General features: G+C 37.0%; 1 protein-coding gene and 1 pseudogene across 1 annotated transcript in view; one reads left to right on the forward strand and one right to left on the reverse strand.

The window, feature by feature from the left end:
- Nucleotides 1-4,285: 4,285 nt before the first annotated feature.
- The window catches only part of TSBP1 (testis expressed basic protein 1), a 77,469-nt gene continuing 57,400 nt past the window's right edge, over nucleotides 4,286-24,354 (forward strand). Inside the window, exons 1-7 of the mRNA XM_078001053.1 lie at nucleotides 4,286-4,298; nucleotides 6,114-6,200; nucleotides 7,307-7,339; nucleotides 8,167-8,199; nucleotides 13,779-13,799; nucleotides 14,307-14,327; nucleotides 18,763-18,852. Coding sequence (XP_077857179.1) covers nucleotides 4,286-4,298; nucleotides 6,114-6,200; nucleotides 7,307-7,339; nucleotides 8,167-8,199; nucleotides 13,779-13,799; nucleotides 14,307-14,327; nucleotides 18,763-18,852 — 298 coding nt within the window. The remainder of the gene's footprint in view (nucleotides 4,299-6,113; nucleotides 6,201-7,306; nucleotides 7,340-8,166; nucleotides 8,200-13,778; nucleotides 13,800-14,306; nucleotides 14,328-18,762; nucleotides 18,853-24,354) is intronic.
- On the reverse strand, nucleotides 16,487-16,586 carry LOC114677847 (U6 spliceosomal RNA; annotated as a pseudogene).

Raw genomic sequence — 24,354 nt, forward strand, 5'->3', positions numbered from 1 at the left:
TAAGGAAGATGTTCCATTTACACTACCACCAAAATAATAAAACATTTACGAATAAACATAACTGAGGGTGACTTTGGACTGTTTGTTCTTTTCTTTTTTTTTTTTTTTTTTTTTTTTTTGAGACACAGTCACACTCTGTCGCCCAGGCTGGAGTACAGTGGCACTGTGTCGGCTCACTGCAACCTCCACCTCCCAGGTTCAAGCAATTCTGCCTCAGCCTCCCAAGTAGCTGGGATTACAGGCGCACATCACCATGCCTGGCAATTTTTCTATTTTTAGTAGAAACGGAGTTTCACCATGTTGGTCAGGCTGGTCTCAAACTGCTGACCACGTGATCTGCCCGCCTCAGCCTCCCAAAGTGCTGAGATTATAGGCTTAAGTCACCACGCCTGGCCTGTTCTTCTTTTTCTAGTTCCTTGAGGTGTAATGTTAGGTTGTTTATTTCAGATCTTTCTCTTTTTTGGATGTAGGTGGCTTCTGCTATAAAATTCTCCTTTAGAGCTGCTTTTACTAAATTCCATAATTTTTGGTATGCAGTGTTTCCATTTTCATTTGGCTCAAAATGATTTTTATTTCTCTTTTAATTTCATTTTGACCCATTCATTATTCAGAGCATCTTATTTAATTTTCACATATTTGTGATTTTTCCAAAATTCCTCCTGTTATTTTCAGTTTCATTCCATTATGTTCAGAAAAATATTTGATATAATTTCAATCTTCTTAAATTTGTTAAAGATTTGTTTTGTGGCCTAACATATTATTTATCATAGAGAATGTTTCATGTGCTTTGAGAACAATGCAGCTACTGGATGAAATGCTCTGTATATGTCTAAGGTTCACTTAGTCTAATGTATGTCAAATCGAGGGTTTCCCTACTTATTTTATGTCTGGATGATCTCTACATTGTTGAAAATGAAGAATTGAAGTCCACCAATATTATCATATTGCAATCTATCTCACTTTTTTGATTAATATTTACTTCACATATTTAGGTATTCTGATGTTGGGTACATATATATTTACAATTAATATTTGCTCTTTATTAGCTGACCCCTTTATCCTTATATGATGACCTTCTTTTTCTCTTTTTATAGTCTTTAAAAATCTATTTTTTCTGACATAAATATAGCCACATTTGCTCTCTTTTAGTTATACTTTTCATGGAATCTCTTTTCCATTCCTTCACTCTCAAGCCTATGTGTGTCCTGAAGGCTCAAGTGGGTCTACTGTAGACAACATATTGTTGGATCTTGTTTTTTCTTTTTTTCAAAATCATTCAGCCACTCTGTGTCTTTTAATTGGAGAAATCTATTTATACTTAAAGTAATTATTTATATATAAGAACTTATTGACATATTGTTAAGTTTTTTACTGATTTGTAGTTCTTTTGTTCCTTTCTTATAATCTTGTGTCTTCCTTTGTAATTAGTAGTATTTGTTAGTGGTTTGCTTTCATTTCTTTCTTTATCTTTTGTGCATCTGCTGGAAATTTTTTTCTTTGTGGTTACCATGAGGCTTACAAAAATTATTTTATAGTTATAATACCCTAATTTAAGCTATAATGCCTTAACTACAATACAGTACAAAGACTCTACACTTTTGCTTTTCACACACATATACAGTTTATGATATTGATATCTTTATATGATGTATCTGCAAACCAATTACTATAGCCATAGTTATTTTAAATACATTTGTTTTTTTAACTTTTGTAAGAGTGATTATACACCACCTTTACAATATTAGAGTATTCTGAATGTGGTTATATATGTACATTTACCATTGGGTTTTATATTTTTTCTTTTTTTTTTTTTTTTTTTTTTGAGACGTAGTCTCACTCTGTCACCCACGATGGCGTGCATTGGTAAGATCTTGGCTCACTGCAAGCTCTGCCTCCCAGGTTCACATCATTCTCCTGCCTCAGCCTCCCGAGTAGCTGGGACTACAGGCCTGGCTAATTTTTTTGTATTTTTAGTAGAGACGGGGTTTCACCATGTTAGCCAGGATGGTCTCAATCTCCTGACCTCATGATCCGCTCGCCTCTGCCTCACTTATTCTATTTTTATGTTGTTACTTATTGTCCTTTTGTTTCAACTCCAAGAATTCCCTTTAGCATTTCTTGCAAAGCTGGTCTCATGGCGATGAAATCCCTCAACTTTTGTCCTCACATGTCTTTATCTCTCCTTCATTTGTCATAGATAGCTTTGTCAAGTATAGTATTCATGGTTGGTATTTCTTTTTCTTTTAGTACTTTAAATCTGTAACCCCACTCCCTCTTGACTTGCAAGGTTTTCGTTGAGAACTCTGGTATTGGAGATCTCTTATATGTGATGTTTCTTTCAGAATTCTCTTTTTGTGTTTGACCTTTGACAATCTGATTATAGTATGTCTTGGAGTATGTCTTTTTTGAATTGAACTTGCTTGGAGTGCTTTGATCATCTTCAATCTGGATGTCCATATCCCTCTCAAGATTTGGGAAATTTTCAGATAATATTCCATTGATTAAGCTTACTGCCCCTTCCTCTTTCTCTTCTTCTGGTACTTCCATAATTCATATATTTGTATGTTTGATGGTGTTCCATAAGTATGCATAAAACACTCATGGAAAAATAATCTCAAAATTTTTGAGTGGAGCAACCTAAAACTAGAAGGCATCACTTTCCTCTTCAAGTGACTGACTTCTTAACCTAGAAATCACCACCACAGGATGCATATAAGACTGAAACAAAATGTGGCTTTGTGAATATAGTGTGGGCTTTGGAGTCAGAAACTCTGCCATTTATTGGCTGGGTAACTTCTAGTGTCTCTCTCCATCTCAAAGAATTTCATTGTACAGTTTATTAGGGATTAAACAAGTTTGTACTTATAAGGTACTCACTATAGAACTCTGTAGTCAATAGATACTCAATATAAGGTGTTTATTACTCTCTTTGTTCTCCACAGTGGCTTATGACATCCCATTTACTGGCTCACTCTTCCTAGCACCACAGACCTCTGGACTGGATTTCTTCTTGCTATCTAACTCCAACAACTTGGCTTCTTTTGTTCACCTTCGTTTGTTTCAAGGCTCTTTTTTTAACTTTTAGTTCTAAGGGTACATGTAATTGCTTGTTATATGGGTAAATTGTGTGTTGTGGGGGTTTGGTGTACAGATTCTTTAGTCACCTGGGTAATAAGCATAGTACCTAAGAGATATTTTTTCTCCCTCCTCTTAGCCTCCATCCTCAAGTGGGCCCCAGTGTCTGTTCCCCTCTTAGTGCCCATGTGTTCTTGTTGTTTAGCTCCTACTTATAAGCGAGAACATATGGTATTTGATCTTCTGTTCCTGCTTTAGTTTGCTTAGAATAGTGGTCTCCAGCTCCATCCATGTTGCTGCAGAGGACATGATCTCATTCTTTTTTATGGTTGTGTAGTATTTCATGGTGTATATGTACCACTTTTTCTTTATCTGGTCTGCCTGTTTTTAAATATAGACATTCTTCTCATTTTTAATTATCAAACATTTATAAAGTGACTATTCTGTGGAAGGTTCTCTGCCTCAAGAGTTACAAAGATTAGGCCGGGGGGAGTGGCTCACACCTGTAATCCCAGCACTTTGGGAGGCTGAGGCGGGTGGATCACCTGAGGTCTGGAGTTCGGCACCGGCCTGACCAACAGGGAGAAACCCTATCTCTACTAAAAATACAAAATTAGCCAGGTGTGGTGACACATGCCTGTAATCCCAGCTACTTGGGAGGCTGAGGCAGGAGAATCTATTAAACTCGGGAGGCAGAGGTTGCAGTGAGCTGAGACGGCACCATGCACCCCAGCCTGGGCAACAAGAGTGAAGCTCTGTCTCAAAAAAAAAAAAAGTTACAAAGATTAATGATACAGAATCTCTGGCCTTAAAAATCTCTGAAAAACTAGAAATAATTCTAAAGCCCACATAGAGTGAGTTCCCTTCCAGTATTCTATACAAGTTCAAGGTCCTCCAAAGTATTCCTCAATCTTCCTAGCCTTTTGATCCTCCTCTGCCTTTTCTCCTGCCTCGCTGATGTTCTAAGTCTCTGTTATGACACAGATTCCAGAACCTTCACAGGCCATACTCCCATCATTTGCTTAGGTCTGATCAATCTGCTCCACACAATTTCTCAGTGATCCTCTGCATCTCTGCCTACAAGGGCCTCCCTGACACCCAAGTTCATATTGCTCAGAAACAGTGAACTTGAGTTTTTCGTTTTATCTTGATCTCTCTCTGACAAAGAAATCCAAATGATGCGAGACCTGCTGAAGACAATACATGGAAAATGACAGTCTTGGGTATGGACTAACTCCCTCTTTGAGGCTTTCTTGACTCTAATGGTTCAGGAGTCTCCTCTTAGGGACTTAGGGACTTTAACACGACTGCTTTATCATCCTTGCCTACTTCCTTTTCAAATTCAGTATTTTTTCTTTCAGTCTTATTGATTCCTCTGGAAGCCTGGGGGAAACAATCCACAGTTAACTAAGCTGTAGGCTGATCATGCTGGTTTCTCCTTTGGTTTCTAGAGGTTAAACTGAACAAAGAAAATAACCATCCTCCATAGCACTAGCAAAATTCCTTAGCCCATTATCTCACTTCCTGTAGTATGGTCACTCTATAATCTACCTCAACTCAGAAATAATGATTTCCTCTCATTTTCACTATTAATGGGGGGGACCATCTTCTAACTGCCCTATAGACGGGGCATTTCAGACACTAAAGGAAGAAAGGGAGTATACAGTAGTACTGAGTACACCACCTAGTTATCCTTCCCTTCCTGATGAGTTATTTAAAACTAGAAAAAAAAAGTTCACGTAATAGAGGCCATATTGAGTACTCGCTGTTCATTTTAGTGGTACATTAGAAGAAAATCTTCAAAAGTTGATTTGGCAGGAGAATTTTCTCACAGGACCAAATACCTAGAAGACTCAGTAGACAAATGCCTAATCTGCCCTGATTGGAGGTGTGTTATTACATCTTGAGATGGATTCACCTATTGTTTGTTTGAAGTAGTCTTAATGTGGGTATAATCTACTTTCTTAGTCTTTCAGAGTTCAATATTCTTCAGAGTTTTTACTTTCACAGGGAGATTTATGGTTGGTGTTTTCTTCTTTCCTTTCTCTCTCTCTCTCTCTCTCTCTTTCTCTCTCTTCTTTTTTTCTCCCCCGAGATCCTTCATAGCCACTGCCCTTTATAACCATATGATACTAAGATTTTTCTTTCCTACGACTGCAAGACTCTATCTTACATCAATTGAATGCAAATCAATGACACAAAAACAAACACAAGTTAAGCAATCCCTGCATGTTTTATCCTACCAACCACAATAACAAACCTCGCAAATATCCATCTTATCATGAGGAGGTTGGCAAGTGATGACTGAAAGGTTTTTCTGTGATAAGAAATTTCTGTCCTTTGCTGTGGCTTTCATTAATAAAACCATTTTCAGTCAGCATCCTTTAGTCAGGGTGCTGAAAGTTTTTTGATCACTCACTCATAAAAATGTTTTGTGTATACATTTCCTATGCAAGTATATTTATAAATGTTATGAATTCATAGCTATATATATATATAGCTATATATACACATATATACATATCTAGCTATATATATACACACATATCTAGCTATATATATATAAACACATATACAGCTATATATATACACACATATATAGCTATATATATACAGAAAATCTTGCAACTTTAAAGGTATGAGTTAAAATTACACAGAAAATAGAAGTTCTAATATTTTCCCCATACCGCAGTGGATAGCTTCGTAGACCACTGATTCCCTTTCACATTCTTCCTGCCTGGGGAGTAAAGGGTTCAACTGAGGAGGAAATCTGTCAGATTGTTGACTCTACACCAAGGGTACACAGCATCTGAGGTTCTTAGTATATGACCAAAGAACCAATGTAAGAGCTAAAAATGGGCAGGGGCAGGAATGTGAGGACAGCAATATGAGGCAAATAAATGAATTAAGGAGTTGAAGCAGCAGAAAGGGGAAAGAAAAAAAGTCTATCTGGTGGATAGTAAGAGGTGATCAGAAGTTGTTTCTGGTAATTTCCTGGTCTAAATAAGCATGTTTACAGGTGAGTTTTTTGTTTTCAGAAATAACTTTGGCTGTCATCCTGACTCTCCTGGGACTTGCCATCCTGGCTATTTTGTTAACAAGATGGGCACGACATAAGCAAAGTGGTGAGTAATGATGAGTCAAAATGAAGATTTCCTGTGAAAACCACAGAGGGAGGGATGCCAAGATTCAGTCTGAGTTCATCTCTACTTATCAAACAGCTAGAGACTTTGCCAATATTCTGGGAATCTGTTTCAATACTTGAGTCAAAGAATCTCTGACCTATTAGTGATTCTCCCTGCACTTTTAACTCCCAAAGTTTACATTATCAAAAATGTCAAACAAAATATCACAGATAGGCTGGGCGTGGTGGCTCAGGCCTGTAATCCCAGCACTTTGGGAGGCCGAGGTGGGTGGATCACAAGGTCAGGAGTTCGAGACCAGCCTGACCAACATGGTGATATCCCGTCACTACTAAAAATACAAAAATCAGCTGAGCATGGTGGGGGGCAACTGTAATCCCAGCTGCTTGGGAGACTGAGGCAGGAGAATTGTTTGAACCCAGGAGGTGGAGGTTGCAGTGAGCTGAGATCACACCACTGCACTCCAGCCTGGGTGACAGGGCAAGACTCCGTCTCAAAAAAAAAAAAAAAAAAAAAAAAAAATCATAGATAGAGTTTAGCAAAAGTAATAAGAATACACTAAAAGAAAATTACCTGAGCTCCAAGGGAAATTACCTGAGTTTAAAAAATAAATAAATAAAAGTGAGAAGACAGTAAGTTGGTAAACACCAATATCTAGTATTATATAATAAGAATTGGAGACTTTCAGTGACTTAATTTGGGGAGATGATAAGAAGAGACAAATACAGAGTAGTACTTGTCAATGAAACAGAGATGGAGCTCATAAAAGCTAAGACCTATTTCTATGCCACAAGGTCCCTCTTTCCTGGATTGTTCTGTTTCTCTCTCACAACTTTCTAATTAGCTATATTCCCTCCCTGTTTCCCACCCTCAATGCCTGTGAGTCCTCAAAGCATAAGTATTGTGAAAACACAGATAAAAACAGGGCTGATGGGAGATGTGGAAAATGGGTGAGAACAATAATGCATTATATCAGGAGGACCACCTTGGGAGACAAGAAGCACAGCTCAGAGTAACGAGAGTTGGATCAGAGGAAGAACACTTCTCACAAGTAACTAATAAAAACATTTTGCCTAATTCTTCCACAGAAATGTATGTCTGCAGATACAGTTCAGAACAAAGTAAGTACTTATACTCATGAGAAAAAGAAATACAGTAAGTATTTTTAGAATTTTCACAAGTCAAGAATGAAATCTGTCTTGTTTACAGTTGTGTTTCTGGAACCTTGCATAGTGCACCACTGCATGAACTGAACTGCTTCTAAGTGACTGGGAGAAATCTACCAGAGGTTTCTGAGCAGTACTGAATGCCAAACTGGAGTTGGGGAGAATTAATTAATACTGGGTAGGCCCGCATAATTCTGAGGCCCTCTTCAGATGTTTCCTGTGGTCTGAGAGCAACAACAGAGATACTAACCCATGGAAATAGCAAACTCCTCAGGCACTGAAGCAGATGGTTCAGTAAAAAGCCTAAATCTATTCGTGAAGAGGGTCTTAGTAAGGTGGCTGGACAGAAAAATCTAATGTATCCTAGAATAACGAGAGTGAACACAGTGAAGGTAATTATGATTGAGAAGAGTACCAACTTCAGGATGTGAAGAAGACTTTCCATGGAAAGGTCTGGAGAGATGCCAAAGTTGCTAAGAAAGATAGCACAGGATTGGTATAAGGCAAAAAATAGGAGACTAGCTGCTGAAGTATCAAGAGGTAAAAGAAACTTTGAAATTCCTTCTGACTATCATTTAGCTTGGCTAATATTATAAAACTAATGATTGGCACAGTCACTTAACATCATCAGTTCCTGCAACTTATGCACAATTCCTAGTTCCTGCAAAGTAAATTAATTCACATCATTATTCTCCATTAGGAGTTCATGTTTACATTAGTTCTCAGAGTCTTAAATAAAGCCTCATAAGAAGAAAAATCATGTGCTCTCCCTTTTTTCCTAGGTGCTAGACTTCTGGACTATGAGGATGGTAGAGGTAAATAGATTAGGAACTACTAGAGCGTTAATGAAGGAATACACTCTTTAGAGAGTGAATCAATTCATCTCCCTTTGAGCATGATTTGTTGAGTCAGCATATCTTTCATTGTTATAATATCCAAATGCTTATCACTCCTCTCTCTCTCTCTGTCTCAAGAAAAATTGTGCATTTTTCTCAGAAAAGGTAAATAATTCTCCTTCTTAAGACCATCAGAAGAATTCATTCCTATCTTCTGTTTACCCCCAACATATTAGAAAGGTTAAGGAACCTCTCTGAAACAATTTCCTGGATGTTTAAAATGTGGATAAAATGAATATGAAATGGAATAGTATATGTGAAAATACACTTTGAAAGGCATACAGTGTAAGAGTTAAAAAAAAAAAGCTTATTCCCATTTAAGAAGACGAAATTTATGCTCAAAAGATTGAGACTTACTCAAGTTCACCTAGCTGAGGAAGGAGCTGGATATCAAATTCAGGTTTTGAAATGTGATAGTTATGAGAAGAGAGCAATGTCTTGTCTACTTTTTTGAGGGAACACACCAGTACCACTAATTTCAATGTACCATGGCTATCCCTAACCCTCACGTCCCAACACTCAATGTTCTCTTTCAATATCCACTCTCTAGGGTTGCCTATAGATGTTCCCTCAGCTCTCTTTCTTTGTCTCTCTCTATCTCTCTTTCTCTCTCTCTTTCCTTCCCTCTTACTCTCTCTCTGACCAGTCCTATCTCCAGAACTCAACAAGTACCACTAGAGCTACCTCTCATTCTTGTTGGAAGCCACTAAAGTTGTCCACACCAGGGCCACCAGCTACACCAGAACTATAAGGTTATGAGATTGTGGGTGTGGAAATAATTACACACACACACACACACACACACACACACACACAACAAGCATATAGATCCCGGAGAGTTGAGGAAAGAAAAGAGAAAGTAACTCAGTTACTTCGCTTGCTGTCCATGCCCCACACTTGAACTCTTGGTCCATCCTTCTCCTTCTTACCTCTATGATTCATCTATCACGAACAAGAGTGAGGAGCAAAGTGCCATGGCATTCCCTGTTTATTTTCTGAAATGGAACCTAAAGAAAATGGGAATATCTGGAAAACTAGCAAATCTTTTACTAGTTGGATTGAGACTAATGTTAAACGTTTTTTGTTTGTTTGAGACGGAGTCTCACACTGTCGCCCGCGATCTCGGCTCACTGCAAGCTCCACCTCCCGGGTTCACACCATTCTCCTGCCTCAGCCTCCCCGGTAGGTGGGACTACAGGCGCCCGCCACCGTGCCCGACTAAATTTTTTGTATTTTTAGTAGAGACGGGGTTTCACCGTGTTAGCCAGGATGGTCTCCATCTCCTGACGTTGTGATCCGCCCGCCTTGGCCCCGCAAAGTGCTGGGATTACAGGCGTGAGCCACCGCGCCCGGCCAAGTCCCAATTCTTTCAAGGAGGGGAAATTTTGGAGCTGAAGAGTGCAATGACTAAACTAAAAAAAAAAGAGAATAGAGAGCTTCCAAGATAATGGATCAAGTACAAGAAAGAATAAGAGAAGTCAAAGACCAATCATTTAAAATTATCTGGTCAGAGTACAAAAAAAAAAACACAAAGAAATGAAAAAATATGTACAGGATTTATGGGACAGCATCAAGGAAGCTAACTTTTGCATTATTGGAGTCTCGGAGGAAAAGAGAAATAAAATAGAATAAATGCTTATTTAAGGCATAATTGCTAGAAACTTTCCAAATCTGTAAAGAGATATAGACATCTCGATACATGAAACTCAAAACTCTCCAATCGTATTTAACCCAAAGAAGTCTTCTCCAAGACATTATGTCAAATTGTCAATAATCAAAGTTAAAGAGAGAATCTTGAAAAAAGCATATCACATTTAAAGGTACATCAAAAGGATATTAGCACTTCTACACAGACATTTTCTAGGCCAGTACATAGTGGGATGATATATTCAATTTGCTGAAAGAAAAAAACTGCCAACCAGTAACTCTTTACCCGTAAAGCTGTTTTTCAGATATGAGAAAGAGATAGTCCTTATCAGACAAACAAAAGCTGAGGGAGTTTATCACCAATAGATCTGCCTTACAAGAAATGCTAGAGAATGTTCTTCAAGCTGAAATGAAAGGCCAATAAATTAGTAAAATGAAAACATATCCAAGTATAAAATTCACTGGTAAGGTAAATATACAGTCAATTCAGAATATTATAATACTGTAATGATAGTGTATAAATCACTTTTAATGCTAATATAAAAGTTAAAAGATAAAAATATTAAAAATATATCATTTGTTAATGGATATACAATTATTTTAAATGTAAAATTTTGACACTGAGAATGTAAAAAGTAGGGAGAATAATATGTAGAGTTTTTGTATGCAGTCTATTTTAAGTTATTATTAGCTTAAAATAGACTGTTGAAACCATGTTTTATGTAAGCCTATGGTAACCACAAACCAAAAACCTATACTAGATACACAAAACAGAAAGATATTAAAGCATACTACTACAGAAAATAAGCAAATCACAAAGAAAGGAAGAAAGGATATACAAAACAGCCAGAAAACAACCAAGCAAATAGCTATATTGAGTCCTTAACTATCAATAATTACTTGAACGTAAATGGATTAAATTTCCTAATGAAAAGACATAGAGTAGCTAAATGCATTTAAAAACAAGCTGCAACTATATATGCTGCCTATAGCAGACACACTCCAGCTCTAAGGATACACACAGAATGAAAGTAAAGGGATGAAAAAAAGATGCCCCATACAAATGGAAAACAAAAGAGGGTAGGGGTGGCTATACTTATATCAGGCAAAATAGACTTTTAGTCAAAAATTATAACAAGAGACAAGAAGGTCATTATATAATTATAAAGGGGCCAATTCATCAAGAGGATATAAAAATTTTAAGTACATATGCACATAATGTCAGAGCACCTAAATATATAAAGCAAATATTAACATAACTGAAGGGAGAAATAGACAGCAATATAATAATAGTAGTGGACTTCAGTAACCCATTATCAACAATGAATAGATCATCCACACAGAAAATTAATAAGAGAGAAAATAAAGTTACCAAGAATACACAATAGGGAAAGGATAAATGTTATTGGGAAAACTGGATATCTATATGCAAAAAAAAGAAAGAAATTGGCCCTTATCACATACTATACACAAAGATCAATTCAAAATGGAATAAAGACTCTAATGTAAGACTTGACACCGTAAAACTCCTATAATAAAACAGGGAAAAGTTCCATGACATTGGTCTTTGCAAGTTTTTTTATATGACACCAAAAACACAGTAACAAAAGCAAAACTAAGTGATATCTCATCAAACAAAATTGTTTCTGAACAACAAAGGAAACAATCAACAAAATGAAATCCAACTCACAGAATGGGAGGAAATATTTGCAAACCATATATCTGAATAAGTGGTTAATATTTGTCTTAATCTGTTTCAGTTGCTTACAGCAATATCTGAAACTGGGTAATTTATAAAGAAAAGAAATTAGGCCGGGCGCAGTGGCTCCCGCCTGTAATCCCAGCACTTTGGGAGGCCGAGACGGGCGGATCACAAGGTCAGGAGATCGAGACCATCCTGGCTAACACGATGAAACCCCGTGTCTACTAAACATTCAAAAAATTAGCCGGGCGTGGTGGTGGGCGCCTGTAGTCCCAGCTACTCGGGAAGCTGAGGCAGGAGAATGGCCTGAACCCGGGAGGCGGAGCTTGCGGTGAGCCGAGATTGCGCCACTGCACTCCAGCCTGGGCGACAGAGCAAGACTCCGTCTCAAAACAAAAAAAGAAAAGAAAAGAAATGTATGATTATTTCTTACAGTTATGGAGGATGGAAAGTCCAAGGCTGAGGGGGCGCATGTGGTGAGAGCCTTCTTGCTGGTGGGGACTGTCTGCAGATTCCTGAAGTAGTACAGGGCATAACATGGCAAGGTGGCTAACATGCTATGATTAGGTCTTTCCTCTTCTTATGAAGCCACCAGTTCCACTTGCGTGACAACTCATTAATCCATTAGTGGATTAATCCATTTATGTGGGTAGAACCCTCATGATATAATCACCTCTTTAAGGCCTCACTTCTCAATGCTGTCACATTGAGGATTAAGTTTCAACATGAGTTTTGGAGGGGACATTCAAACCACAGCAATATCCAAAATATATAGGGAACTCATACAACTCAAAAGCAAGATACAACTCAAAATACAGCTCAAACAAACTGATTTTAAAATGGACTAAGGACCTAAATACAGGTTGGTTCACTGCACAAAGGGTTAAGGGAATTGAAATCCCCAGCAGTGTCTCTGGGGTGGGGCTGCATTCACCTGGAGGAAGGAACACCTTTTCCTAATATGCACCAAAGCAACCTGTAGGCTACTGGAGGCCTTGGACAGCCAGGGAGGGAGGGATTTTGGGGGAAGGATTTTGGGGTAGTTCATTTTTGTGTGGTTGACAGAGTTGACAGCAAGCAAAGTGACTCAGTTACTTTCTCTTTTCTTTCCTCAACTCTCCGGGATCTATATACTTGGGGGGGGGGGGTGTGATTATTTCCACATCCACAATCTCATAACCTTATAGTTCTGGTGTAGCTGGTGGGCGTAGTGTGGACAACTTTAGTGGCTTCCAATAAGAATGAGAGGTAGCTCTAGTGGTACTTGTTGAGTTCTGGAGATAGGACTGGTCAGAGAGAGAGAAAGAGGGAATTACCTCAGGTAATCCACCCACTTTGGCCTCCCAAAGTGCTGGGATTACAGGCGTGAAACACCGTTTTTAAAATCCCCATAGAACCATGAGAAACAAGTAACATTATTATAAAACAGAGAATGTGTTTTGTACTTGATTCCCACCAGAATGACTACTAAGTATGGAAGGAGAGCACTCATTTTCAGAAAAGAAGCTGAAAAAAAATACCGTTGTCTTTACATTTCTAAGTAGATCTTTAACTATACTTTAGTGAAATATCAAATGATATTATGATTCAACATAATTTAAATCAATTACAAAGTATCAATATTACTATTTGCTTTTACACTTTCATGAAAACAACAGTGATAACATGACTAGTTTTTCATGTAATTTGCTTTGTCTCTAGATTTCTTAGAAAGTCTGTTTCCATGACATCACTAAGAAACAGGTCTTAGTTCATAGGATGCACATTCAATTGCAATCAATATACACATTTGTATTCATTATAATTTGCCATATTGTCGTTGAACTTGAATTCTCAATCAGCTGAGTAAATATTTTACCATTCCTTCTTTTATTTGACCTCAACTTACCTTATAACTATATTCCTTTGTTTTAATGTTTGCATGCATAGTTTGTTATTTCTTCTCACTACATGTATTTACCTTAATTAATCTTTGCCTGGTTTTTTATGTCATTAAACTTACAAATTCAGCCTTGAGGAGATTTTGTCTCCAGTTTCCTGCCTAACTGGGTATTTGAGGGTGTTGATTGGGTAATTCTCTGTAGTGATACCAAAACTACAGGAATAGAATATCCAAATTGATTTTTCTTTCTTTCGTTTGTGTTTTCAGAGGGATCCAAAAGAGACTACAGTACGTATTATATTGTTTCTCAACAAAAATGTGCTTCCCATTAGTAACATTTCCCTAGATTGTAAACGCTTTGGAGGAAAGAGAAATCCTGTCATATGTCAAGTCATGTGAATACTAAGCAATAGATAAAGTTTTCTAGTGCTGGTTTAGAGTGATCTGGCTGGGAGAAAAGGAAAACAATAGAAGAAGTGATGAGCAAGAGAAAAGGAAAGTAATAAAGATAAAAGGGAGAGAGAGAAGAAAATAGAGAGGGAAAAAAGGGAGGGAGGAATTAGGGCAGTAGGAATGGCATCTGCCTACTAAAAATTAAACCCATTTGTAGAGATGGAAAGCATATGCAGTAGCTGGTGGGAGTGGCCATCAGTACCCATCACCAGATCAGTGATGACTCCCAGGGCCTAGGCTTTAACTCCTGAGAAGGGGGTAACAGCAACTGAAGCTGATATGCAAAGATTAGGGATCCAAATTCTCATGATTCACTTCATGTTTTCTGTGTGTGTATTTTAGCACCATCAACCAACTCTCTAGGTAAGTGCTTTGTGGTTTTCTTTCAATTCTACTGTCATCTGGTTTGCAAGCCATATTGTTTCTGTATTTGTTCTCTTTTAAGAAAGATTTTAAAATTAAGTATAAAAATAATTAACACTTGTATATCCACACCTTACATGTGACAAATTGATAATATTCTTGTTATATTTCTCAACTTATTATAGACATATTCCACTCCCTTCTTCCCAAAGGCTTATTAATATACTTTAAATATTTAAGTCTATTTACATATATTTATAGTCTCTACCTATCACTGAACAAAATGTAGTATTATTTTTTAGATGTTTAATTTTACAAAAAATGGCATCTGTCTGATAGTATCATTGTGGTTTGCATTTTTCTCTCAAAATGTAATTTTGAAATCCAAGTTATACACTTTGTTGAACAATATTCCACCCTATGAATATACAATATTTTTCTATTATTTTCTCCTACCGATGCATTCTCAATGTTTCCAGTTTCTGCTATCACAAATAATGCTGCAAAGATAGTCCTTAAGTAGATGGAAAAGAGTTTATCCAGGGTACATACCCCGAAGTAGGATTAGTGATCACATTGTATATGAGCATTTATGTAATTTATGCATAGTTTAAATTTTACTAGCTATTAATGAATTAAGCCCCTTGGTAGCTACATAGAGGCATACAGAAATAAATAAAAGTTTCCAATTTCTCTGCATTAGTAACAATCCCAGATTTTGTCATATTTTTCTATTATTGGCACTTGAATACATGCACAATTTTTTAAATCTGCATTCCCTGCTCACTCCTGAAATTGAGTATCTTCTCATAGGCTTACTAGCTAGTTAGGTTTCACCCTATATAAATTGCTTGTTCATTTACTTTACTCATTTATCTATCAGTTATTGTTCTGTAGTAATTCTTTATTATTATTAAAGATCAACTTTTATATGTTACGTTAAATATTTGCAATTATCTCCTCCAATTCTATCTCTTAGCTTTAAATTTTTATGGTGTCTCTTGACTTTTAGAAGGCCTCCACTCACTCTCCCCCAACACCACACAATTTATTGTAATAAAATTTGTCAATCTCTTGTTTTCTTTTAGAGTTTCTGCTTTTTTGTTTGTTTGGCCTTACCTCGGTATCACAAAGATTTTGTCTAATACTTTCTCTTAATAGTTCTTAAATTTCCCTTTCTGCATATAGGCCTTTAATCCAAATGGGGTTTTGTTAATTGTTTTTTGGTTTTGGTGAGTGATTTCAGAAATAATACAGGTGAGATCTAATTTTCCGCTCATCTGGAAAACCAACTAGATGGATTTCTTCTCATCTTGTTCCAGCTAGATTTATTGACTGGTGTGTTCTTTCTCTGCTGATTTGTAATGCCATCTTCATCTTATATATTTGGTTTTTCCATGAATTCTACTTTCTGTTCCAGTGATCTTTTGTCTTTTACTGAACCAATACTACATTGCTTTCACTACTAAAACTGTAAAACATTTATTATTTAAAAATAGCACATTATCTTTGTTTTTTTTTCAGAAATGTGTTCAGAAATGTGTTCTTCGACCTTTTCTCTTACACAAGAATTTTATAATTTCTCAAGATCCATAAGAGTCATATTAGGATTTCACTGAAATTTCATTGAGTCGGTAGATAAATTTGTAAAATCAGTTCTTTCCATGCATTAACATGGTTGCCTACTATTCAAATTTTCTCATATACCCTTCAATAATGTAATATAATTTTCTTCAGAAAGGTTTTGCATATCTTTTGTTGGATTAATTCTTATACAAATACTTGTTTTTTGTTTCTGATGTGAATACTATCTCTCTATGTGGATTTTACAAATAATTATTGTTGGAATATAAGTTATATGCTGTATATCTGAGAGTAGATTTTGTATCTAGCCACCCTGCTGTGCTCTTAGAGTTCTAATAACTTTTAGATTCTCTTGAATTCTATATGTAAAACATCATGTCAACTGCAAAATCTGATAATCTTGAGTTTCCTTTTCCAATTCTTAAAACCATTTTCTTGTCATAGCTTGGGCTATGTACATCTATGGGTAAAATTCCTTCTCTTTACTTTTGCTTTATTTTTGTTCCTTTTTCTAGCTTGCTATATGAAACTCTTAATTAATTTCCAGACTTTCTTATCTTCTTTTTTTATTTTATTTTTATATGGGATACTTTACAAATTTGCATGCCATCCTTATACACGGGCCACACTAACCTCTGCATCATTCCAATTTTAGGATATATGCTGACAAAGCACACGCTCTTATTTTCTAATATAAATATCTAAGTAACTTCTAAATGCTGCTGAAACTCATGTCCTCATATCCACTCATATCCTCATGACTATTTTTTGACTTAAATTCTACACTGTCTGATATAAACATTGTTCTAACAACTTTGTTTTAATTAGTATTTTCCTATTATACATATTTTTCATCCTTTTATTTTGAATCTTAAGAGTTTGTTTTTGTCTTGTGTCTTTTTTAAATGGCATATTGCTTGACTTTGTTCATATTAACAATGTAAAATTTTCCATTCCCTAATAGATGAATGTAACTCACTTTATATTGTGAATTTTTATATGTTTATCTAAATGTTTCCTTTTTTTTTTTTTTTTTTTTTTGAGATGGAGTCTCGCTCTGTCACCCAGGCTGGTGTGCAGTGGTGCAATCTCAGCTCACTGCAACCTCCGCCTCCCGGGTTCAAGCAATTCTTCAAGCAAGCCTCAGTCTCCCGAGTACCTGGGACTATAGGCGCCCACCACCATGCCCAGCTAATTTTTGTATTTTTAGTAGAGACGGGGTTTCACCATATTGACCAGGCTGGTGTCGAACTCCTGACCTTGTGATCCCCCTGCCTTGGCCTCCCAAAGTGCTGGGATTACAGGTATGAGCCACCGCGCCCAGCCAATGTCTCCAATTTATATTGTGTTTTCCACTTACAGTACTATGCTTTGTTCTTTCATTTTTAAATCTTCTTTCCTACCTTCTGCTGGTATATTAGATTTCCTTTACAAATAAGCCTGGATGACTTTCATATCACTTCTAACAACATTAGATTGACTAGAACTCAATCATATAGCCACACCTAACTACAAGGGAATTTTGGGGAAATAGTCTAACCATGTTGTATTAGTTTTCTATAGCTGCTCTAACAAATTACCACAAACTTAATGGCTAAAACAACACAAATTTATTATCTATCAATTCCATAGTTTATAAATCTGTCATATATGTCTCACTGGACAACAATCAGGTTGTCAGCTAGACTGTATTCTTTCTGGATGTTCTAGGAACAAATCTGTTTCCCTGCTTTTTCAGCTTCTAGAGGCTGACCAGATTCCTTGGTTCATGGCTCCCTTCTTCTGTCTTCAAAGTGAACAAAAATAAATCAAGTCCTCACATCACATCATTCTTCCCTTCCTCCATCGTAATACCTCTTTCTCTTTCTATCTTTCTCTCTTCTGTCTCCTGCTTCCACTCTTAAAAATCTTTGTGATTATATTGGGCCCACTCAGATATACCAAGATCATCACCCTACTTTAAGGTGAGCTGATTAGCAACTTTAACTTCATCTGCAATATTAATTCCCTTTTCCCATGTAACCTAACACATTAAACAGGAAGATAATCCCAGGTTCTTACAATGCATGAGGCCTGTGGCCTTGATTTCTGCTGGTGATCAGGTGTTTAAGACTCAGTCCTCCAATAAGATATCACATGGGTGGTGAAACTTCTCATTCATTACCAAGAATATGGGTTCCTTCTTGATATATTTTTCTTGAATATATTACTTCTCTTTTTAGTTTTCAAGTTCAGTTCTACTTTATAGACTTTAAAAACTACCGTGTTCAGAGTAGTCACTTAAAGGAGAGGATGAAATATCCCCCTCTATAGCAAGCACCCTTTCAGTAAGCCCTGAGGTTCTAAATACTTTCACTACTTTGACTCTAGCTTCTAATATTATTTAAAAACTTCCTGATTTGGTCTCTTGCTATTCTTCATCTCCATAGGGCACAAGTGAATTTTGGAAAGTGGAAACCCCTGTTGAAGCAGTTAGGTGGTAATTGTTTGGTGTAACAAAAAATATTTTTGAACAAAGGTGAAAAAAAGAAAATTAAGGGAGAGAGGAAGAGGTAGAAGAAAGGTAGAGAAGGAAAGAACAAAGCAGCAGAATCACCAATGAAAGAAGACTTATAGGGACAGAAAAATGTCCATAGATTGAGAAGCTAGCAATCTCCAAAAATATTTTTATTCTGTTACTCACCAAAATTGAAAGACAGGTTGCATAGATCTTGTAGTCCCACCTTACCACAAAAGTATTGCAGTCCATATGTAGATATCCAGCTGCTCACCACATTGCATTGCAATTGATAACAGGAAATGAGTTGTGACTCATTTCTATCCTCTTTCCCACAACTTTTCTGCAATATAGTGTCTACGGCATCTAAGTTCTCCCTGGGACAAACAGAACTCATTCTTGTTTTGATGTGTTTTATTTTAGCACTGTCTCGATCAAGTATTGGTAAGTTCCTTTACTTTTCTTTAATTCTGCTGACATTTAGCCCCCTTTAATCAAGAGGATATCTTCCTAAACTTCCCAGACTTCTTCACTGAAGCACAGCAGAAGTTTGAACTTCACGTTTATCCAATTTCTTTGTTCTCCATAACCAGACACCTCAATAATCAGTCAAAAGTAAATGCAAGTTTCTAGTGGTTTATTATGATGACACGAAGAGAGCAATTTCCAAACCTGAAGTGTTGGAAAAACAGAGTAAATAAAGAAGGATGAGAGCAAGAAGTTAGTAAGAAAAATAAGGTGAGGATGAAGATAATATAGAATGAGGGATAAATGATATTAGCTGTGTCCTCAGAATTTCAAAGCTTTGCATGGCTAGCCAGAAAGAACAGCCTTCCCTGAGGCATCCCCAAGTCAGGCTGGCAGCAATGGAAGAGATGGCTAATTCCCTATCTCCCTGAGCTGCAACTGACACTAAGGGTTTGGTGCTCCCAGGTGTTCTTGGTTCCGATACTCATCCCTGCCCTGTCCCCTGCAAAAAAAAAAAAAGAAAGAAAGAAATGGATAGTTTTTGAGCCAGACAACCACATGAATTTTTTGTTTGTATTTATTTTTAGGAGAGCAAGGGGGAAATTTTCATATTTCCAAATTCTAAGTCTCTTTGGTGTGTCACAGAACTAAAGAACATTCCCTAACCCTGCTGAGCTCTTGTCCCTCACCTCCTTTTCCTTCCCCATCATTGAGCGTTTTGTCTAAAATTAATGAGACCTTCAAAGAATGAGACGTCCACTGATTAAAGAATAAAGAGAGGATTAAAATGGTTTTAGCTGGCAATCATAGTTTCAGCAAAACAGTAATAGTTTCATTAACTTAGGAATAGGAGGGAAGAAGAGAGAGGTTTGTGAAGAGACCAGGGAATGGGAGTAGGGGACAAGGAGAGGGTTGTAATTAAAGTGGGTCGTGTTCCTTGACTATTTACAGATATTACACATGAGGAAAAAATGAAGTTTAAAGATATTATTTAACTTGACCAAAGGCATAAAGCTAGTAAAAGAGTAAAACTGAGGTTCTAAACACTGGCCTTTGGACTCCAAGTCCTGAGCTTGTCCAGCTACCCCCAGGACATCATTAAATATATTTACTCTTCCAATCCAAAGTATTCTTTGGAAACAAAATGTTTGTTCCAAGGAATTTAGAAAATTATGCATATGTTAAAAATATATTACTTCAATTTTTAAAATGTAATTTGAAAATCTTAAAATGTAAATTAATATAAAATATCAGAATTAGTGTGCTAATCCAATACTGTGCCATAACCTTATCCCATGAATAAGGCTGTTTTGTTGTATATATAACTGTTAACAAGTGCCCTTAGAAAGCTATTAAGCTCAATATTTTATTACTTTTATGATTAAAACATGTTTTATCTAGTTTTGGTTTGTTTTCATCTAACATACAGAAAGGGTAAAATATTTGGGGGTTGAAACATGCTAAACAATAAACTCAAATCTTCAATTCATCCAGCAAAATCTGCAGAGGACCCATGTGAGACAGGCTTGCCATAAAAACCCTCCAAAGGGGAAATTTAGAGCATTGCAGCTGCTCTGCCTAAGACAATATAAGTACTGCCAATATAACAATATAAGTATTTCATAGACAGCATAGATTCTAGTGAGGTAAGACAGAAAATAAACACGTAAGCAAACAAATACAATAATTTCCCTTTCTAGATTAATTCCTACTATGATTATTAGACTATCACAGTACATTCTACAGAGAAAACAAATTAAGATAATATGATACAGCAAGACCAAGAAGTGAGGGCCTTTAGCTAGGAGACGGAAAGAAATTTCCCTGAGGAGATATTTGAACTGACACTGAATGGTGAAAAGGTGGCAGCCACAGGAGGATCTTAGGGAAGAGTATCTCAGGCAGAAAGAACACCAAGTTCCTGAGAGGGGAAGAAGAGTAGCTTGTATGAGAGACTGCTGAAAGCCAGTTGTGAATGATGGTGGAGGAGTCTGAAAGGCAGGGAGAGGCCAGATCACAAAAAGTCTTTTAGAAGAAAATATGGAGAACACTTCTGAGCACCACAATAAGCCATTGTTTTCATCAGGGAAGGGATAAAGCCACATTTATGCTGTAAAAAGGCAACCCTGTCTTCTGGTAGAGAATGAAATGGGAGAGAATGACCATCATATTTATTTATGATAGCAACAAGGAGAGAGGTACAGAGTAAAGTCTCATATTGCTTCAAAGACAACAGGGGTTTCTACTGGAGAAGATATTGTTTGGAAACAGCAATGGGGAGCAAAAATGACATTTACCTACATTCAGGCATGTATATGGGTATGGACTTTTTCTAAACAAACAAACAAAAAACCAGACGTCACAGCCTCAACAACAGAGTGAGACCCTGTCTCTACAATGAATAAAAAATTAGCCAACTTGATGGTCCCAGCTACTTGGAAGGTTGAAGTGGGAGGATCACTTGAGCCAAAGAGGTCAAGGCTACAGTGAGCTGTGATTGCACCACTGCACTCCAGCCTGGGTGACAGAGTGAGATCCTGTCTCAAAAAAAAAAAAAAAAAAAAAAAAAATCACTAAGAGGGCTGTAAGAGACATGGTTTTTTAAAAATGTTATCATTTTTAATTGACAAAAATGTATATATTTATGGTATACAACATAATGTGTTGATATATGTATACACTGTAGAATGACTAAATCAAGCTGTTAACATATCCATTTCCTCACACACTTTTTGTGGAGAGAACTCTTAAAATCCACACTCTTAGCAAATGTCAAGTATAACATATTATTAACTATAATCACCATGTTGTACAAAAGATCTCCTGAATGTATTGCTCCTATCTAACTGAAACTTTGTGTCCTTTGAGCAACATCTGAGATACAGTTTTTTTGTTGTTGTTGTTGTTTTTGTTTGTTTTTTTTGAGATAGAATCTCACTCTGTTGCCCAGACTGGAGTGCAGGGCACAGTCTCAGCTCCCTGCAACTCCACCTCCCTGCAACTCCACCTCCCGGGTTCAAGCAATTCTTGTGCCTTAGCCACCCAAGTAGCTGGGATTACAGGCGTGTGCCACCATGTCCGGCTAGTTTTTTTATTTTTAGTAGAGACAGGGTTTTGCCATCTTGCCCAGGCTGGTCTTGAACTCCTGGCCTCAAGTGATTTGCCCTCCCCAGCTTCCCAAATTGCTGGGGTTACAGGCATGAGACACCGCACCCAGCCTTGAGATACAGTATTTTAAAGGACAGTCAGGCATATTAAAGCAAGATGGTGAAGAAAACGTTTGGTGAAGTTCAAGATATAGGAAAATTTGCTGATACGAATTTCTGACAGCATGGTGTGTTTTAGAGAGTAAGGAGAGGTGGAAGGAATGTCCAATTAGGAATTTAAAAAAGCATTATGATAATAAGCATCCTTAAGATGAGGATTATCTTCAGATGGTGAGTAAATTAAATGAGGATGTGACCCATTTGGGGATTAATCTCAAAGGATGATGAGTAATTAGTTACATAGAGTATTTAGCTGAAAGATGCATAGGGCCACCAGGAAGCTATTCATCCCTGAAGCTCAAGATGATATGTGGTCCTAAAGAATGGATGAGGCCCTCTTGAGAGATAATTCTCATAGGCAATTCACTGGACTGTGGTAACTTGAGAAAGGGCCTCTCAAACCAGGACCTCAAAGGACTTGATCCTATTATTTCTTTGAAAATCTTGAACTAGCATAGTGCCCAAGATAGAGGAGGCTGCGGTCCATTACCCGTACATGTATAAACAGATAAGGACTGCAATCTGAAATGATGATATAATAATATGTGTTGAGCATTATGCTCCAGGCTCTGTCCTAAACACTTCTTCATAATAATCCTAGGAAGTAGATATTATTATAAATTCTATTTTTAAAATGAATAAACTTAGGCATAAAAAAAAAAAAAAACAGGCAGAGTAACACAGCTAGTAAGTAGGGGAACCAGGATTCAAATCCAAGCATTCTAGTAGTTGATGGCCCATTGTACTTAATGAGACCTAATCAAGGGTCCCCTTTCTAAAATGATTTCGGTGAGAATTATATACTTTGTAAACCAATTAACTCAGACTGATGTGGATTTTTATTATTATTCCTCAGTGCCAACTCCAGGATCATATTTCAGTTTATTTTCTATTTCTAATTTAGGAAAGAGAAATGAGAGCAAGCAGATAATAAGAAGGAAGTACATAGGGAAACTAAGGAAAGTTTAATCAAGCCTAAGGTCCTCCACCTCCTCAAAGCAAGTAGAGGAAAAAGAAAAAAAAAAAAAAACTAAGGGCCAAGCATGGTGGCTTACACCTGTAATCCCAGCATTTTGGGAGGCTGAAGTAGGAGGATCCTGGAGGCCAGGAACTCAAGACCTGCCTGGACAACACAGTGAGGCTCTGTCTCTTCAAAACAATTCAAAGAATTAGTAGGGCATGGTGGCATGCCTGTAGTCCTAGCTACACAGAGGCTGAGATGGGAAGATCACTTGAGCCCAGTAGTGAGAGGTTACAGTGAGCTATGACAGAACCACTGAACTTCAACCTGGGCAACAGAGTGAAACCCTGTCCCAGAAAAAAAAAAAAAAAAAAAAAAGACTAAGGTCTTCCAAGTTTTCTTAAGAGTTTCAACCTTTACAAAGGCTGAGAAGAAAAGGAAAAGGGAATCACCTTCTCTGCTCATCGTCAGTCCTACATGTCATTCTGGGCCTTGGCCACACCACCAAAGTACAAGATGCCTAAACAATCCATGAAAAAAATCACACTACAGCTGGCATAGAGGATCTGATACCCCCTGGGGAAGGTAGTGTGAGGGATGTTTTTTCTGATCTTCTTTTCAAAGGGGGATTAACGCTGATGCTTTTGAGGAATTGATGTGCCCTTAGAGATGTGGGTATTTAACACAGTTTACAAGGGAATTGAGCAAGTTCTTGGTTGTTTCAGTACCATAAACCCTTATTTGTCTAGGGACCTCGTCCTTCTTATTTGCCTCTTTCTAGGCAGGCCCTATTTCTAGAAAGTCAGCCTTTTTTGCTTCTCCAACCAAAACGTACCCTAAGGCTAAAAGACCCAAGAACACAGGGCTTTAGTTTGTGAATGTAGCCTTATTGAATCATAAAAGTTGAGCAGAAGAAAAATTAAACCCTGTCATAGATCAGTTAAATGCAGTTCCAAAAGATGGTGAGAATTATCAAACTTTGCATAGTCATTTAACAGTCAATATAAGACAAATAAGACTAATATCCAGACTTTCTCCACTGAATATAGTGAGGGTTCATTCTATGGTAGCTTGTACAAATTACTATCAAAGTTAATATCATTAAAACTTCTACAAGCTTTGCCCTAGAATTTAGGTTATTTTACAAGAGGAACATTTTAGAGATGAACAAAAACAACAGAAAAAAACTGTTGGGGAGGGAAGATGGTCAGTATGTTAAAGAAAAAAAATTTTAAAGGAATATTCCAGAAA

The sequence above is a fragment of the Macaca mulatta genome, chromosome 4, assembly GCF_049350105.2.
Source record: "Macaca mulatta isolate MMU2019108-1 chromosome 4, T2T-MMU8v2.0, whole genome shotgun sequence".
Lineage (NCBI taxonomy): Eukaryota > Metazoa > Chordata > Mammalia > Primates > Cercopithecidae > Macaca > Macaca mulatta.